Source organism: Triturus cristatus, chromosome 6 (genome assembly GCF_964204655.1).
Source record: "Triturus cristatus chromosome 6, aTriCri1.1, whole genome shotgun sequence".
Taxonomy (NCBI): Eukaryota; Metazoa; Chordata; class Amphibia; order Caudata; family Salamandridae; genus Triturus; species Triturus cristatus.
This window is the reverse complement of record NC_140589.1, coordinates 710,112,211-710,131,052: the sequence shown is the minus strand read 5'-3', so window position 1 is coordinate 710,131,052 and position 18,842 is coordinate 710,112,211. Positions and strand designations below refer to the sequence as shown.

The following is an 18,842-nucleotide window of genomic DNA, read 5'->3' as shown; positions in this document are numbered from 1 at the left end:
ATTGGAAGACACAGAGGGTAGATACATAATTGTAGCGGGTTCACTCATGGGACATAATACGGCTCTTGTGTGTATATACGGCCCAAACACGGACTCGCCTGAATTTTTCCACGCGTTGCCCGCCCATTTAGCAAAACTCGAGCCCTGCTTCATGCTGGAGATTTCAACCTACTACTAAATCCTAGCTTAGACAGCACCACAGCATTCCTGGACACCAAACCTAGAGGACATCGCGCATTACTGGAACTCTGTGAGCAGTTGTCGCTACTAGACATTTGGCGCCAGCGCAATCCCACTCTCACACATTACACTCACTACTCCGGACAACACGCCACCTGGACTAGGATAGATTATTGGTTGATTTCCCCTGGCCTTGTTAGCTGGTTTGGTTCCCATACGGCCTTACCGAGAACATACTCGGACCATTTTCCAGTGCAACTTCATCTGCTAGTCCCTCACCCCAAGTGCTTTGAGCGGAAATGGCAATTTCCGGCCTGTGCCCTTCTAGACGATCTACTTAACTCAGAGATACGCGACGCCATTGAAGACTATTTCTCTTTAAACACTGGCACGGTTGACACATGGGCGGTACTATGGGAGGGCTTCAAAGCATATATCAGAGGAGTCTGTATAGCAAAGCATGCCGGAGTTCTTAAAGATCTGCGGACTACGCTTGCACGTATAGAGCGTGAACTGTCTGCTGTAGATGCCGAAATGCTCCATGCTCCCGATACGGAAACCATGAGTCAGCGGTTAACCCTTTTGGTAGAATTTCGGGAGACCTCTGAACGCGAACTTCTATATATGGGTAAATATCAAGTCGCTAGGCAGTACAGAGAAGGAGAACGTCCTGGCTGGGTTCTGGCACAAATGCTCCGTCTCCAATACAACAGCGCCTACATCACTGTGCTTCGTTCCCATTCAGGTCAGACTCTCACAGCCACCTTGGAGATTCGAGATGAGTTCCTCGCCTACTTAAAGGCCTTATATAAAACTAGAGTAGAAAATGATCAGGCAGATCAAGAAGCATATCTATCTGAAATTGCTCTGGTATATCTTGAGAAAGACATGCAAGACTTTCTTGCAGAACCTTTCTCGGAGGCAGACGTCCTTGGTGCTATTGACGCCCTGCGGGGTACATCTGCTCCTGGATTGGACGGCTTCACAGGGGACTTCTATAAGGCCTACAAGGCCCTGTTAGTGCCCCAATTAATAGAGGTATATGCCGATGCCCTTGAAAAACAAACACTTGCTCCTACGCAACGTGAGGCGGTCATTGTGCTCCTCCCCAAACCCAGCAAAGATCCATCCCTATGCAGCCCCTATAGGCCATTATCGTTGTTGAACCTCGATTATAACATTTTAGCTAAAATACTCGCCATTCGTCTATCTCAACTCATGGAGTTTATAATATCACCGGCCCAATTGGGCTTTGTACCGCACCGCTCTACCTCCTTGAATCTCAGAACTCTCTTCTCTACATTGCACAGAATTAGTCCTGAAATCTCTGTTGCCGCCATCCTACTTGATGCCGAAAAGGCCTTTGATTCCTTGGAATGGCCCTTCTTTATCTTGGTGATGCGCCGAATGAGCATGCCTGTAGGCTTTATTTCCACTACTGTATTGTTATACACCCAAACCCCGGCAAGGCTTTGCTTAAATGACACACTTTCCTGTCCTTTCTCCCTTTCCAGGGGCACCAGACAGGGCTGACCCTTGTCTCCACTCTTATTTATTTTAGCCATGGATCCCCTAATCCGTCATTTTCAAGAACGGCATTTGTAAAGAGGCTTCCAATTTAACACTGGCCCACTGCTGGTTTCGCTATATGCTGATGACACCATCTTATATGTTAGGGACCCCGGGTAAATGTAGAACCACTCATTAGAGAATTCGTTAGTTTCTCAGGCCTAGGTATTAACTGGCACAAATCCGTGATCTTTCCCTTAAATCCCTGTACAGCTAAATAGGATTGCGAATTTCAGCTAGAATGGTGCAACGACTCGGTTAAATATTTGGGTATTCATATACACTTAGACACTGCCCATATCATTCGGTTAAATTACGGTCAAGTGTTATGCACTCTAGAGACACAGATCGATCGATGGCTGCGACTACCGTTATCACTTGCAGGAAGGGTTGCAATACTCAAGATGGTGGTACTCCCTAAATTTTTATATCTTTTTAATAACATTCCAATTCCTCTCATGAATGATTTCTTTTTAATTAAACCCACTGCGGGTTGCACCACTACTTATAGTCCGAAACCTTAATAATTGAGAAAATGTCCATTCAATATTGTATAAGATTTCAATATTTTCCTTTATTCATTCTTGAATTTTCACAATTCTTTGGCAGCCAACGCGTTTCGTTCTTTCACTAAGAACTTCGTCAGTGCAATATTTATTTGCATTGTCTATGTCAGATAGTTCGAGCCATCTGGGCGTGAATCTTACCGGCCGTCGTTATATACCAGATTGAAGGCACATTAGCCTAGAATTGGACTATGAGGCAAGCATAATGGGACCGGCAATGACCTGACCTAGACAATGCAAAGAGCAGGAAGGTGAAATAATGGACAATCTGCCATTCTAATAAATCGGAGAGTCAAATATCGGGAAACATCATCATAAGACTTCAAACACAAATTGTTACCAATAAATATTGCCCTGACGAAGTTCTTAGTGAAAGAACGAAACACATTGGCTGCCAAAGAATTGTGAAAATTCAAGAATGAATAAAGGAAAATATTGAAATCTTATACAATATTGAATGGACATTTTCTCAATTATTAAGGTTTCGGACTATAAGTAGTAGTGCAACCCGCAGTGGGTTTAATGTTTTGGGTCTAGTTGATCACCTCCGAAAAACGGCGGGGGTAGCGGAGTTGCACACCATCTTAGCTAAACAGCTTTTCCATTTGACCTATAATATAGGAGGGTCGGCAAGGGTATTGTCGAGAGAGGTGCAGCCTGAATCCATTTGGGTTCAGTAATTGAGCCGTTTTCTGTTGGCTTTAGTTATGATTTCTTTTTAACATTACGGACCCATCTCATCGGGCTGATATGGGGTGGCAAGGTGGCGAGGGTCAGGTGGCAGGTGCTTACTCTCCCATATGAAAGAGGGGGTTATGGAGTCCCTGATCTACAATTATATTATCTAGAAGCTCAGTGCTGCTATGCCTATGCGTGGTACCACCCAGACGCGAGGATTCAGTTTCTTTGTCCTGAAGAAGACTTTGTCATACCAGAACGACTTTCTTCGGTTCTCCCCAAAGGTGTGCCCAGAGATCCTACTGACATACAGACAGTATCCACCACTAGCTGGGGGTGGCATAAGCTCCAACGTTACATAGGGGCCCCCTATGTTATACTCATCTGCATTACCCCTTCCTAATGCCCCTTGGTTATCCATAACCGGGGAGAAACTAGTTCAACGCACCTTAACTAAATTTGACATCTCCAACACATGTTCTCTCTATCCAGAGGAACACATATTCTCGGTGTCGGAGGATACCCGGTTTCAAGATATCCCCTTCATTGTCAGATTTGTGCTGGGCCGGCTTTGCTCAGCCCTGCGTTCTTCCCTGCCTACTTATCCAGTGGAGCCCGACTCCTTCACGCCCCTTACTCTGGTCATTGAACAAGATACGGGTGCTCATTTAATATCTAAACTTTACAAAACATGTGCTAGATTGAAACCTGTGAACGACGATAAGATCCGCAATGAATGGGAGGCTGATCTAGAACACTCCATCACGGATGAACTATAGGCAAAATGCTGTGCGGTCACCAAGAATGTATCTCTTAATAGTAGACATAAACTTCTCCATTTCAAATTCTTGCGTCGTATATATTTCACACCCACAAAAGTACACAGATTAGTCCCGTCCAGGCCACATAACTGTCAGAAATGTGCAGCACCATTCGCAGACTTTGCACATCTTGCATGGTCACGCCCTAAACTGCAGGGATATTAGGAACAGGTACATGCTTCATTGGGTGCCATGATGAACTTACAACTTATACCTACACCAGAAGTGGCCCTGTTAGGGTATACTGTCAACTTCCCCCAGAAATACCTATGGTTTGCATCCATCGGCCTCCAGCTGGCTAAAAGGGAAGTTGCACTAATTTGGGGCCGCAGGTCGGCTCCTACACTGCAGAGCTGGCTACACAGTATGGCATATTGTAATGTTAACAGTGAAGGTTATGCGGGAAACATCGTTTACAACGCGGGGATTACATCGCGATGCCAATACATCGCGGTTTTTACAACGCAAGTCGTTACAACGACTTGCGCTAGTTGGCGCTCTAGGACAAGGAATAGTATAATTTACTATCCAACACCTTCCCTACTGTACGTAGACTGGAGTTGGAATAGTAAATTATACTACTCCTAAGTCCAGCGCCCCCAACGCAAGTCGTTGTAACGACTTGCGTTGTCAAAACCGGGATGTAATGTACCGCGATGTAAATGTATGCGTTGTAACATCATACATCCAGGTTATGCCAGCATGGTGCCCAGTGCATCTCGGCCTAAAGACATATGGGGGCCCTATAGATCAACTGTCGTGACTATGCGACAATCTGCCACTACACAAGTGGAACAGTGCTTGGTTCCCGAAGGGGTGGGATGAGACTCATACCTTAAATGCTCCATGTAGACAAGTTTTTTTAGGATGTGTTATGCTGCGTATACTAATTGTGCTATGGGAGGCGGGAGGTACACATGGCGGGCTGTGGGAACGACAATGTACTGGCGAACTATTAGCAATGTCAATATTTGTAGGCTCTGATATATTGTTACCGTAATCCAAGTCAACTACATATTGCTGACAAGGTAGTGGATGTGCTATACTTTATTCTATTGTTCACGACAGTAACTCTATGCTGCTGCTTATTGTGATATTTTGAAAATGGAAAATAAAGCTTTAAAAAAAAAAAAAGGTCTACATAGTGAAATAGCTTTTGGCTTTTATTTCATTGCGACAACACACTAATCTCAATATATAGTACACTCTATTTTTATATATTAGCATCCTGGGCCTACGGCCTTACAAAAGACATTTTATGGATGACTCATGACTATATAAAAAGAGGTTCTTTCTATATAGCAAAGGCATTTTTACCTGACGTGTCACTGCTGAGACTTTAAACTGAATCCTAGCTGAAACACAATGGTGTTCCTGGCAGACATATATATTTGTCAGATATGTGAGTAGTGACACTACAGCCCAAATATGACACTTAACATACCATTCAATAGGTGCACTTTAAGCATCATTTACAATGGAGTTAAAGGGAAATTAATTATGAAAAAAGGTTTAAGAGGGGAAAAGGGTCAGTCCCTACTGCTTAACAGTGGTAAAGTGTTCAGAGTTCTAAAGCAAGAGAAAACAGAGTCCAGAAAAATCTAGGGTGACCATGTAGAGCAGGTGCATTTGCTGTAAGTATGATCTGCTGAACAATAGAGAAGGATAACATTCCAGACAACATTTGTATTTTTCTGGGAAAAAGTCATGCACCATATTGAAAAAAGTTACTAGAATACATTTCTAAATATGTAATCGTCTAATATCACATTAGGTTTGAGCTTTAGATGAGAATTGTGGGAAGATACATCAACAAGCTACTGTTCCTCAATTCTGACACTGGAATATAGGCATTAATCAAAATTAATACATTGGTGGATGAAGGGCTTTTATGATGTCCAAATGTGACAGAACGAAAGCAAAACACTATGTTTATGAAAGTTATGAGCAGTATAGTTAATTTTATTCTAGATGTGGAAGTGGGGTTGATTTTGATACTCTACAAAAAGATAATGTTCCTTTGCTGATGTAATGTCAGAACGAGGCATTTAGTAGCTCCCTTAGCCATTCAACCAATCTATAGCTATAGATAGGAAGCCTGTTACACAGATACAATAATTAGTATAAAAACAAAAACATTTAAACACAATCAGAGTCTAAAGGAGAACTGCACCCAGGTTCTCCATCTGGACACTTGAACATTATTCTCTGCTGACCAGATATGATAGAGCAAGCCGATAGTACAGAAACACCAGAGGCAAGGGGACAATTGATATTACACCAGAATGGCTCACACAGATTGACCCTCTCAGCAGTTTTTTTTTGCCTGTGTGAAACTATAAACATTCTCTACATGTAATTGCAATTGCTATTAGACAGCATCCCTAAGAATGTCTTCCCATTCCAGTAAACATCGTTCTTTTCAATTTCATAGATGTAAATATATGAAAATGAAAGTCTTTTGAAACTCTAGTTTTGTTCAAATAATTGTCATTAAAGATGCATTTAGGCCACATGTTGTTCTTTTCATACTCCTTTAAAGCACAGACAATGTTGGTAAGAGAGATCACAGGGTTATTACACCTGTGGCTACATAAACCTCAACCCTTCTAAAGTGAATTCATTAATATGGTATTATTAAACAGTTAACATTCCCTTACTGAATGCATGACATTGTTGGACTTCACACCAGATAGAAATCTGAGATCACATGCTCACAAAAATTCCTTAGCTAAGGGTGTCCAATATCAACACAGTCTTTTTTGAGGGTGTAACCCTTCATCCCTGAATTGTTTTTTTTATTTTTAAATAATGGTACAGTCTCTATGTAAGAAATTGAGTTACTAGTTGAACGGGTTGAAAGCCCCAACCAAATAATAAATAATTTTTTTGTCATGGCGTACCACAAAAGTCACTAGCAAGACCAGTGCTTGAGCCTCTGGTAGAATGGCATAACACAGAGCAATGTGTATAGTATTTCTGCAGCACTGAAACAATAATAAAGTGAAAATACAACACAAGAAAAATTCCAAACCAATTTAGTAAAATAGAGTACATTTTAATAAATAAAATGACATCAAAAATATAAAAATTCAATAATTAGAACCAAAGCTATACATTTTTAAAGTTCCAAGTAAAAATAGCACCAAAAAGCGCCAATTGCGGTTGTCTGGTCGCGCTGGACCAGGGTAATGTCACAAGTTCAGGTTGACCACAATGGACCGAGGGTCGGATACAGGGTCCAGGTTTGTCCGGGCGGAGAGTTTACCTACTCAGTCAGTCCAGTTCCACGCAAGGAACCTCAGTCGGGGCTTCACGTTGGTGGGGGCCGCAAAGAAATCATTGTTGATGGGAATTGCAAGTTGCCACCAGAACTTCACATTGGCGGGAGACACGGGCAGGCATTGCTGACCCAAAGAGCAGGTCGCCATTGGAACTTTGCATTGGCAGGAGATGCAGATGGTAGTTGCTGATGTAAAGAGCACACAATTTCTATATTTTCAACTGGAGTCCAGGAGTGTTCTAATGATAGGTTCTGAGAGTGCCGCTTTTATACCCAGTGCCAGGCCTGTGTGTTTAGGGGGGGCACCTCCTTTGTCTAACTGTAACTTGTTCTGGTCAGTTCTTTCCCTTGCCCTAGATCTGTCTTCAATCAGTTTTGGGTAGCAAAGGGGAGGCAGGCTCAGGTGTCTGCTTCATTTGCCAGTTAGAGAGCAGGCAGCTTCAGAAGTCAGGAAGGGGGAGGCACAGCACTCAGGCTACCATTTGAAGCTCAGGAGGGACTGAGTACAACCCCAGTCCCATCCTGCTCAGGACAAAACACCCTTTCCCCCACCTAAGGCTGTTTGTCCCTTGTGTGGAAGGAACAGACCTCACCACAGGCGAGCCATTGACAGTCATGTGACCCAGGGCACTGGCTAAAAGGCACATTTGGTTTGGGCAGAAAAATGCCAACTTTCTAAAAGTGGCATTTTCAGAATAGTAATTTAAAATCTAATTTTATCACTAAAGACTATTTTAAATTACAGTTCAAATGAGTAAAGGCGAATTTATCTATTTGCTCCCAAACTGATGTTATCACCTATTCGTTGAAATAAGATAACCCAGTGTTAGTCAATGGGACAACTTTAGGAGTTTTTCACGCGCTGGACATGTGAAACTTAACTACACATGACCTACTTTTTTAATATCATGCACCCCGCTGTATGAGTTTTAGGGCCTACCTTAGAAGAGACTCATAGGTATTGAAAAGGAAATCTTAGGCCTGGCAAAAGATTTATTTTTCCAGGTCGAAAAATGCTAGTTTAAAACTGCACTACAGGCTGCAGTGGCAGGCCTGGGACGTGTTTTTGAAGGGGCTACATTAGTGGGTGGCACAAAGAGTGCTGCAGCTCACTTGAAGCATTTCATTTACAGACCCTGGTTACATAAAGTACCATATACTAGAGATTTATAAAAAATAAAAAAAAGTGTCAATTAAGGGTACACCAAATTGTTCCATGTTTGGAAGGCAGAGCATAAGCACTTTACCACTGGTCAGCAGAGATAAAGTGCACAGAGTCCTAATTCCAACAAAAACGGGTTCAGCAGAAAATGGGGTAATGAAGGTAAATATCTGTTTGAATACCACACAAAAGATGTTCATTTCCACACCCTGATTCTGTCAAGATTGGACTATGGAAATGTTGTGCTCACAGGTATGCCAAAGATTCATCTTGACCTTTTAATGCAGGTCTTCGTCCTTCAGCTAGATTGGTAATTGGAGTAGAATGCTTCATGTGGCTCACCCCTTTCCTAATTGAAGCAAGAGTTATCTTGAAAATGGTCTATATTATTAGCAAAGCCATCACACCAATGCCGTGAAACACTTGACTGAAACACTTGTTATTGCAGGTGGGAGTAACTTCCTTGGCATTCTGACTCCTTCTGATGGAACTTTCTATATTCAGTAAATAAATGTGGTCTAGGTGAAGGACAGATGGAGGATTAGATTCAGCGGGAAGATTGAGGGCCTGATTATGAGTTTGGCAGTGTGCACGGATGCCAAAGCCCCGCTCCCACACCGGCAAACAGGACTGCCGCCCAGCCGCCATATTATGAGTAATCTGGTCATATGTGAGCCTTAGAACTGCACCGCCCGGGACTGCCAATGTATGTTCCTGCACGGCATTGACTGTGCAGTCCATGCCGTGCAGGAACAGGGGTGCATGTACACAGGTGGGCACAATGTGTGCCCCCCTGCATGCATCCCCATGCACAGGGGCATTGTTTCCTCAGTGGCAGCAGTTTCATGGTGTGAGAACAGCCATGAGATCGCTGGCGGTGATGAAACTCGTAATATGCTTAGCGGTGCTGCAGCTGCACCACCAATCATATTGCACCCTCAAGACCGTCACGCCACTGCCAGGGATCGTGGATTCCTGCTGGACCACTAAACTCTTAATTAGGCCCTAAGCCTTTAAATGTTGACAACATGACTATCATTACATTGGGTAATGGTAACACTTGTTATCCACAATTGAGGTTGAATAAATGGCTGAGAATATTATTGCATGAGCAGGTCAGCTTGCCAGCCCAACCTTTTGTGGATAGGTTAATCTTTGTCAGCAATTGTTCACCTCTGACTATGATTTCTATTTTGTTAATGTTATGCCACCTGTGTAGGTTAGTACCTGTAAACATCTTTTATGCAAAATAACTAATAATATTTCACTTTTTCGGTCATACAGGATATTTCAGGAGCGCCCACGTTGCTTAATATCGACTGATGGGCGAGCTGTTCTCAACTTGTGGTTCATCCCTCACCCAGCAGAGGTGTTGATCATGTTTAAAACACTGCCAGAAAGGGTATGTATTTTCCACCTCAAAATAATACCTTTTTCTGTTCTTGGAGTAAACCTCAACATAGCTCATTGGTGTGCGTTGATGCCTTGAAACATATAGCTTAAAATCCAAAGAATGCTGACTCTGCTCTTCATCCTCATAGATTGATAAAAATGTGTAGATTTATTTGAATACAGGGCATGTCTACTCAAATATTCAGAGACCATTCAAAGCAAAAAATCACTCACTTTGAAGAATTAGTGAATGTTTCCTTCCAAGTGTATGAAACTGGTATATAATTGTGATAAGCATGAACAAAGCTCATTCACAATGACTAAAGATTGGCTGATATGCAAATTAAGTATTTGTTTTCAAAGCGGGTGAGAACTGGAAAGACTCTTGATGTATTGCGAGGTGGTTGCTGAAACCTATAGACAATCATCATTCTTGGCTCAAACTCAAATGCACTAAGCACCTGGGTGGGATAGTCCTAAAAGACTAAATATTAATCAATGCCCTGCTTACATTGCCCTCATTGCCATCTTGCCTCACTTTGCCACTCATAACCTTTCCTTATCGTCATCAACTTTATGCATCAACCGTGATCACTTCAAATCAATACTCAATTGTTATTAGACCCTTTATTAATGATTATTCACCTGCGACCTCAGCCCTTATTTTTGGTAAAACCACAGTATTTATCCATATTCACCCCATTTAATAGTGTAGGGTTGAGATAAACTGCCTGGAATACACTGACACCTCGATATTAGCATCAGTCATAAATGATAACATTTTCTGAAATATAATAGTAGTACAACATAAGCTATATCATGTATGTATTGCCAACTACACAACTAATCTTAATCACAAGTATAACAGACATATATGATTTGGTGAGAAAGAAAAAGAAGGTACCTTGATTATCAAAAGAAGAATCACCACAGGGATCTTGAGTGAACCAAGGTGAGATTTATTTACAAAAAGAGTAGAGGTACACAGACCATTGATCAGACAGCTCCCAGTCCAACTATCCCTCTTGAAACGTTGCCACATAAGCAGTGCGACATCGTTTAGGTGCAGAGTAGCAGGAGATTGCTATGGCAATTGACCATAGCATATCCCCCTTCCATAACTAATAGCAAATCAATAGAATGATGTTCATAATAATCTTAAACCAGAGAAACAAGTACACAGGGTTATAAAATGTGAACAGGCATGCCAATGACACAGAAAACCCATAAAAGGTCTGCACACACAACAGAATGAACCAAAATCAGTCTATCACATAGCGCCCCCATCACACAGGTTTCAACATGGCTCTGTGGCAATGCCCCTGGTCCACAGAAGGCAGAACGTTGGAGGAATCTCCTTGTTTCATCTAGAGTCACTGTTGCAGGGAACGTTGTCATCGGAATTGCCAAGAAAGGGAGGAGATTGGCGCAGCCGACATACTCCATACATTTCCACAATCAAGCACTGCCACATGCCTTTTCATTTATTGAATAAGGGAAAACCTCATAAACGTAGACATTCCCTTTATGACAATTCCAGATTCCCTCACAAATACAGAGTCTCCTACCTTTTATGGCAATCATTTAGCTTAATTCTTACTACCACAACAGGACTTGTAATTCTTCTGATATTTTTTCCATTTCGTTGAAATAATTTTTTATCGCTTTCCTGGCATGCTTACAGGCAACTATTATTTCCTAACCAAAGCATGATTGAGTTTAGTGTGAGACATTTTCCCTATCAGGTAGGAAAAAGGCCACTTATGTGCAATGCAGTTAGGAGAGTTATGATGTGCTCACCAGTTTTCTTGAGGCACTTTATATAGTGAAGATCTTGAATAAATTGTCCTTTGTATGGATGACTTGACAACTCTATTCTTGCATTCTGCCAACCCGTTGGCTTGGGGAGAATAAAGAGCCATGCTTTGGTAACTTATAGACAGGCCCTTAAAAAATTCACACATTTTAAATGACACAAACTGAACCCCATTGTCTGTAATAATGTGCCAAAGTACCATTTCTTGCGCAAACCCCTCTTTTAAGAACTTAATAACTGGTCAACTATTCACAATACTGACACACTTGGTTACCGCCCTATTTTGAGGTGTAATCAACCAGCAACAACATATAGCGCTCACTTGGGCACAACAACTCAAATGGTTTCATAATATCGAACTACAGCTTAGCCCAAGGTTCATCTGCCGTCTCCACCGGGTAAATAGAAGCAGAGCATACCACCTCATTCTTATCATTCTGTGCACAAAAATACATCACTTGGCCACCTGTTGAACCACATTTTCCACACCTGACCCCTCTAACTCTAGCGTTGGTCAAATTCCTCCCAGGTGGACTTCGTACTCTAGATTAACAATCTTCTCTCTCAAGTGTACAGGTGGTACTACAACGGACCCTCTAAATAAGGTTCCATCTGCTAAACTTGACTCACATTGTACATTCCAAACATTTCTCAGCCATGCAGGTAGTTATGTACCTTCTGGCTAAACTCTTACAATATATTCCTTGAACAAATGAAAATTATCTTTTCCCTTAGCATCTTCTCATTCATCTATTCCAATAGAATCTCCTAATACCCAGTAAATGGGCATTACTGCACTGTCACTTTCTACATCTTCATTGGGAATTTTAGACAAACCGTCTGCTACACAATTGTTAATTCCCAGTGAATAGTCCAAATGAAAATTATACTCACTAAGACTCTTCATCCATTGCGTTATTTCTACAAGTGAGATATTCTCTTCCTTTACATGAAAAAATCTGCACCTCAGGTCTATGATCAGACCTAACAGTAAAAGTAAGACCCCACTGGAAAAAATGTAAATGCTTCATAGCCCAAGAATAAGCAAATGCCCCCCTTTCAATGACTGATTAATGATGCTCAGCACCCTTGAGTGAGCTTGATACAGATGTCTATTCCCATTGAGTTTTCTGGGACAAGCTGCCTCCAAACTGCAAAGACTTGCATCACTGGTAAACAATGTATTTTACAGACATCGAAGTGTCCGAGGGGAGGCATTCGCTTAATATTTACTCTTACAAGATTACATGTCTCCTGGCACTCTTGGGACCCCACAAATAAAGCATTTTTTTAAAGTAAAAATCTCAGCAGTTTTTCTACACTAGCAACATTTCGATTAATTGTGAATAAAACACAGCTAGGCCTAGAAAAGATCTCACTGGATCAATATCTTCACTGACAGGGTCCTTCACAAGGAGTGACACAGGAAGTAAGAAGACAGGAATCTATATGCTGCATGACTTGATGGTACACTGATGTTAGGTCCAATCACACTGAATAATTTTGCACCTCCAGCAAAAGCCATAGACTTTGAAATTTTCAGTAGTTTCTGATGGTCCACCTTAATTCGCCTGTTCAGGTCTTAGAGCACATTTCTTGAGGCTTCTTTACCTTATGCACAGTTAGAACAGGCAAACTCTTAAGCAATATTTTGTGCTCAAAATACTTGAATAACACTAACTCTTTCTTCAAAATCTGTGGAAATTTAGCAAAAATATCCACACCACCATAACTGCCTGTTTGGGGTCATTTGGATTTAAAGTGAATGCGAAAGTCACCTTGGTTTCTTCATACTAAAACAATTTCCCACCCCCTTCCTGGCCACATAAACTTTGCTGTCTCTCTATCGCAATGTTTCCCAGAGCATCTATTTTTGTTCCTCTGTAACCTATTCGGTTGATGATTGGTGGTGATAGATCTTGCCTACTTTCACCAAAAGTCCCAATTGTTGTCTCCTACCATGGTGTGTTGATCCTGAGTCTGCCAACACCATGATCTTCCTGCTATCCAATGTTATTTCACACTCCGGAATTCTTCCTTGTTCTGCATCAGTCCCTCCATTCACTTTCACACTAGAAATCACTTTCAGTTACAGGTTCAACACTTTGGACTTTACCACTTTTTCAAGCAAGATGGTCTGTTTTACCACAAAGTCTGCATGTAGATTTGTTTGCAAAACAATCTGGACAGTCGGACATGTGTCGTTGACTGCCACACCGGTAAAACATATTCTGTGTCTCTCGAAGTTCCTTCCCAAAAGGGAGAGCTTGCATTGTTGGAACCAAGCCTCTGTACCACATCCACACAACCAACTTGACAAGCACACCCTTTAATCTCATTCACTGACAACCTCACTGTATCAGTCTGATTATCTCTCATGTCATGAATTATTTGTGTTTTATATCCCCTCTAAAATAGCAAATACGTCTTGAGATCTGGATTTTTAACTAGTAGTTTTTCCTGGTCTCTCTGGCTCTTTGTGCATCTCACCAGTTGTTCTCTTACCAGAGAGTCCCAAAGTCACATGTTTATGGTAAAGTCTTCAGACATGCTACATAACTACCCACTTCCTCAGCCTTGGCTTAAGTCCTAGCAACAAATGTATGTCGTTCCAAGACTACATTAATCCAAGTTTCAAAGTATCTTTCTAGCACCAACACAGACACGTCACACACATTGCCAGGTTAACCTTCTGCACTGCCACTATCAATCTCATCTGGGCTCTCATAAATGTTTCTCCCTCCAGCACCAAAGTATGATAAAGAATGCATTGCTTCCATACTTGGGAGGATAGCTCCCCTCTTATAGCTTTGAGATAAGAATCAAAAAGTTTTTTCAGTTCTTTTGAGAGCAAAAGGGCCTCCTTTCTCTGATAAGAAAAATAAGTGGTTGTGACATATTTGTACCTGTCATTGTTAAAGATGGTGTTGGAAACATACTAGAGAAGCACCAAAGAGTTATTTAAAGTAAGTATCTATGCTATGGGAGAACACAGGTTAATTAATGTAAATGTTTATCCCCTGGTTCTAGATGCAAGAAACTAACTGAGAGGGACCCTAAATTTCAATTTGTAAAATTAGGGCATCTCCATGGACATTAGCAGCACTGACCTTCTCTCGCTGACTTTCTGAAAATAGTGGCAATAAGACTCTTATAGTTCCTTTGAAGAGCAATTGCACCTCTGTGTGCCAACACTGCACTGCCCCAATTCAAGCCTGCATTGTGTTGTGATTCCAGATAATCCCAATGATCTCACACATTGAAACACGATGTCTTGCGTAACTGACACAGCTTTATGCTGATCAGAGATGAATGAGTGCAGAGTGCACATGTGAGATTGAGGACAGATAAACATGCCGGAGGCAGCTCTGGTGGTGCGATGTCAGTCTCTAAAATTCATATGGATAATTTCAAAGCCTCTTTCCTTCTATTTTTGTGTCCATAAAGGCACCTATCTTCCCCTTAAAGAGGTGAAATCTGTATTCCATGGCTACAGACATCAAATGATCGTGGGTTCGATGGCACCAAAAAAATGGGAGAGTTGGTGGTCGTCACTTGCCCCCAAAAAGCACACTTGTCTCCAGTTTTAAAGCCTCTTCGAAGGATTACCACAGAGATCTTGACAGCACCATGGTGAGCTTCATTTATAAGAAGGGTAGAGGTGCACAGACCTCCAATCGTTGTCCAGGCAGCTTCCATTCCAACTCTCCCTCTTGGAACCTTGGCACATAAGCAGTGAGACATCCCTGGATTACAGCTGGCATAGGTGCCTAGTAGCAGATGTTTGCTGAGGTAAGTGACCACAACAAATATATCAAGAAATAGGATTTGCACAGTCTAGGGCATAGCCACTGGAAGGATAGTGCCCACCTGGGATGAAATAACTGAAATTCTTATCGCGGAGCGGCTCGTGACATTTGAAAGTGGTGAGGCGAATCAAGAGCAGCAGGTACAGGGGCTCACAGACGGCTAACGGGAATAGCCTGATAATAGCTCTGTACCCCCATCAAATTAGTGTAACTACCACTTTCAAATGTCACTAGCCATTCCTCTTAATGGGGGCACTTTGGCACTTATCAGGAGCATAGAGCTACTTGTGCATTCGCCGACCAAGCACTGCTGAACACTGATCTTCACACGCATTGGGGGGAAACGTCCCCACGGTTTCACATTTTTTAAAGGGCTTTCACAGACTAATGTCACAACAGGTCACATGCTTTTGCTCAGTGGCGTAAATCCCTATATGATCTGACATTAATAAATAAAGTCAGCTTACCTGAGAAGAGCACAACATGTGGGGGACATTCCTCACTTGCCTAGCCCCTCTCGATCCCTGGCCTGTGGTAGTCACACGTCTCTCAAGCACAGTGACACCATCATGCATAACCATTAGTGTCAGTGACAATTACCCGTTCGCTTCACTCCTCTTGGCCGAGGCTTCTAAACACCCCAGAGCCCATCTCCTGTCATCTTAAGGATAGCGAGCAAACAGCGCCCGTTGGAGTGGCATCGTCAGGCCCCAGTGTATTACGCAGCAATAATTAAATATAATCAAACAGGCATTGAGCTAAGGGAGCGTGACCACTGCACTGGGATGGTTTGTGCCTGACACCGTATTTAGTTTATTAAATTGGATATTCACAACAGAAGATTCACTAGCAAAATTTGAGCTTCTAATTTTAGGTACTGAAACAGGGCCCTAACCCACCTAGGTTGTGGTGCCTTCACCTTCAAGGGCTGCCTTTTGGGACTGCAGGCCCTCTCCTGAGCTCTTCCCCTCACAGGGCAGACAGTGAAGTGAAGCGCCAACGATCCAAACCAATCCTGGATCTGCTCTCATGCCGTTTTCAGCATGACAGTAATGCCATGATTGGTTGGAGCAGGCTAACACAGTGCTCCTTTTCAGACTAGGAGCCTGTGTCTGCAGTCCCCCCTGCTGGTACACAGCTAGGATTGGTCAAGGCTGAAGTGTGCATGTCGGGCTGGCCATCACAAGACAGCTGGCCAATCCGAAATGCGCACTTTAGGCAAATCATTCATGCTGCCAATCAGCAGGAGGAATGGCCCCATCTGTGAGATAATAGGCAGAGCACTTGTAAAATGCTCATGTCCGTTGACCATTTTATCAATTTTACGTTTGCTGCAGCTGCTGCGCTCGCAGCTGGCAGGGCGACGCTCCTCGTCCCTAAAGGAGGAACCACCACTGTCCTTATCAGATACTGATGTGAACCCTTTTTGGATACTTCTGCTACAGATCACTGGCATCTACTTGATTTTATTGAAACACAAAGACAACCTGATCTGTCAAAATGGCCACAGGATTTTCTATAATATGGGGGGAGGGAGGGGTTGACTAAGAATTGAAAGATATTAAAAATTGAAAGGCTGCTGATTTGGATAGCTTTTGGTTAAGTTAATTATGGAATCTGTGGCAAAGACCTTACAGCACCTTTGTTTTTCAGGCAAAAAAACAGTGGCAAAAAAGTATCCCGTGGCTGCATTATGACATTTTCCAAGGAGACAAGTGTTGTGAATAAACTGATATCACCTACATGCTGTGATTGAAAGATGATTGCTAAAGTGATTTCCGCACAAGTGTCTGTTTGTCTATTCATTGGATACATATACATATCGTGTGCTTGTGCCACAGCTGGTGAAACACTACATAAATGAAAAGGAATACCATGATAGATGCTGAAGAGCATGTGTTTGCTTTGTACAACTGGCCATGTTGATAGCTAACAGTTGCGCTGTTTATTTTAAGTACAGTGTTTATAGCATTGATAAAAGCTGATAAAGTAATTTACTGTCAGCCATAGAGGTACACCGGAGTTTCATTTTCCCAATTGCTTGTGGTATAAGGCAAGGTGACTAATCTAGCCCTTTCATATGTGGTCTATATTTGGAACGATTAGAATCTAATCAGAGGACATCTTAAAAGTGAAAGGCTGTATCTTTGAGTGTGAAGTGGCAAATAGTTTTTTTGAAATGCTGGTGATTTTCATACAATTGCTTCTATTAAGATAGATACAAAAGGATACAAGTAAGGTGTCACTGACGGTTTTTATTCTTTATATGTACCAATGTAATCAAGAGAAGACGGGCATTTATGTAGAAAATCAGCAAGCTTGAAACATATTTTAAATACTTAGGATTTAGTATATCACAGGAATTTGATTCTCTCTTTGAAGCAAATCACCTGAAGGTGTTGAAAGACTTTGAAAGAGGACTGGCTGGAATAAGAAACACACTGTAACAATAATCAGCAGAAATAATGCAGTCAAAATGAGTGTGGTACATAAATAACCTTTATATCGGTTTCAAAACATTATCATTTCTGGCCCAAGTCAATATTTTAAATGCCTGGAAGCCTCACTTAATAACCTTACATTGAACTTCAAGTGGCTAAAAAAATCACCCCAATGGGCGAACCCGTTTAATGCATAAAGGAGCAATATCATGATCAAATCAGGAAGTGCCCTTGAGTGGCAAATATGACCTTCAATCAATACTTGACCTGACAATATCAGAATTTAGTATAGTAGTGTGCTTAATCTTCCTTCGCCACACCCACAACTTTTTATATAAATTCTTATCTGCAAAATATTTATATTTTTACGCAAGGTGATTGGAAATTACCAATGCTGACTTTGTTTGGCTACTTTCATACTTTTTACACCTCACTTATTTTCTCTGAGGACTGTCTTTCGGCTCAGGCTACGCTAACAAATAGGGGCAACATCTTCAGCGAAAAGGGTTTTCCTCGCATGGGTTATTTCCCTTGGAGAGTGTGCAAGATCACATATAGCACACATCATGCTTGGGAATTCTCTTTCCCAGAATATGCTGGAAACATGTCCTACATTCCCATACTGTACATTTTTCGATCACAAATATGTCAAAATGGGGCTAACGGGCTACCTCTGGCAGTGTGCCCACCCTCCATTAGAGATATGCATCCCTCTCAATTCTAACTCACAGACCACTAATCATATAGTACGGCCCTTTGAGACCCGTCCAGCCGGTTCCAAACCAGACGTTGCCCACACTGTAGCTTGTACTTCCACTCCAGCCTGATCCACATACCCGGCTTCTATACACACCAGGACCCCAGATACTGACGGAGTACTCTCCTTCACAGAAAAATATTGGCCGAGTGACACTTTCTCTTTGGAACTGTGCTGTTCGTATTACAACGGAGGTTCCGGATACGCACTAATAGTATTCCTTGCTGTTTGATATTTGCTTCGCACTCGTTGCTTGTGACTGATCTTTTTATTTATAGGCCCTGAGGAAGTCGTGGGGGTTGTATTACCCCGAGACGAAACACGTGTTGGCCGCATGCACTTCTGATGTGATGCTGAGGAATATGTGA

General features: G+C 42.1%; 1 protein-coding gene across 1 annotated transcript in view; it reads left to right on the top strand.

Moving 5' to 3' along the window:
- Positions 1 to 18,842, top strand: part of LOC146817750 (uncharacterized) — a 746,064-nt gene that overhangs the window by 383,756 nt on the left and 343,466 nt on the right. The window contains exon 29 of the mRNA XM_085609232.1: positions 9,544 to 9,661. Coding sequence (XP_085465358.1) covers positions 9,544 to 9,661 — 118 coding nt within the window. The remainder of the gene's footprint in view (positions 1 to 9,543; positions 9,662 to 18,842) is intronic.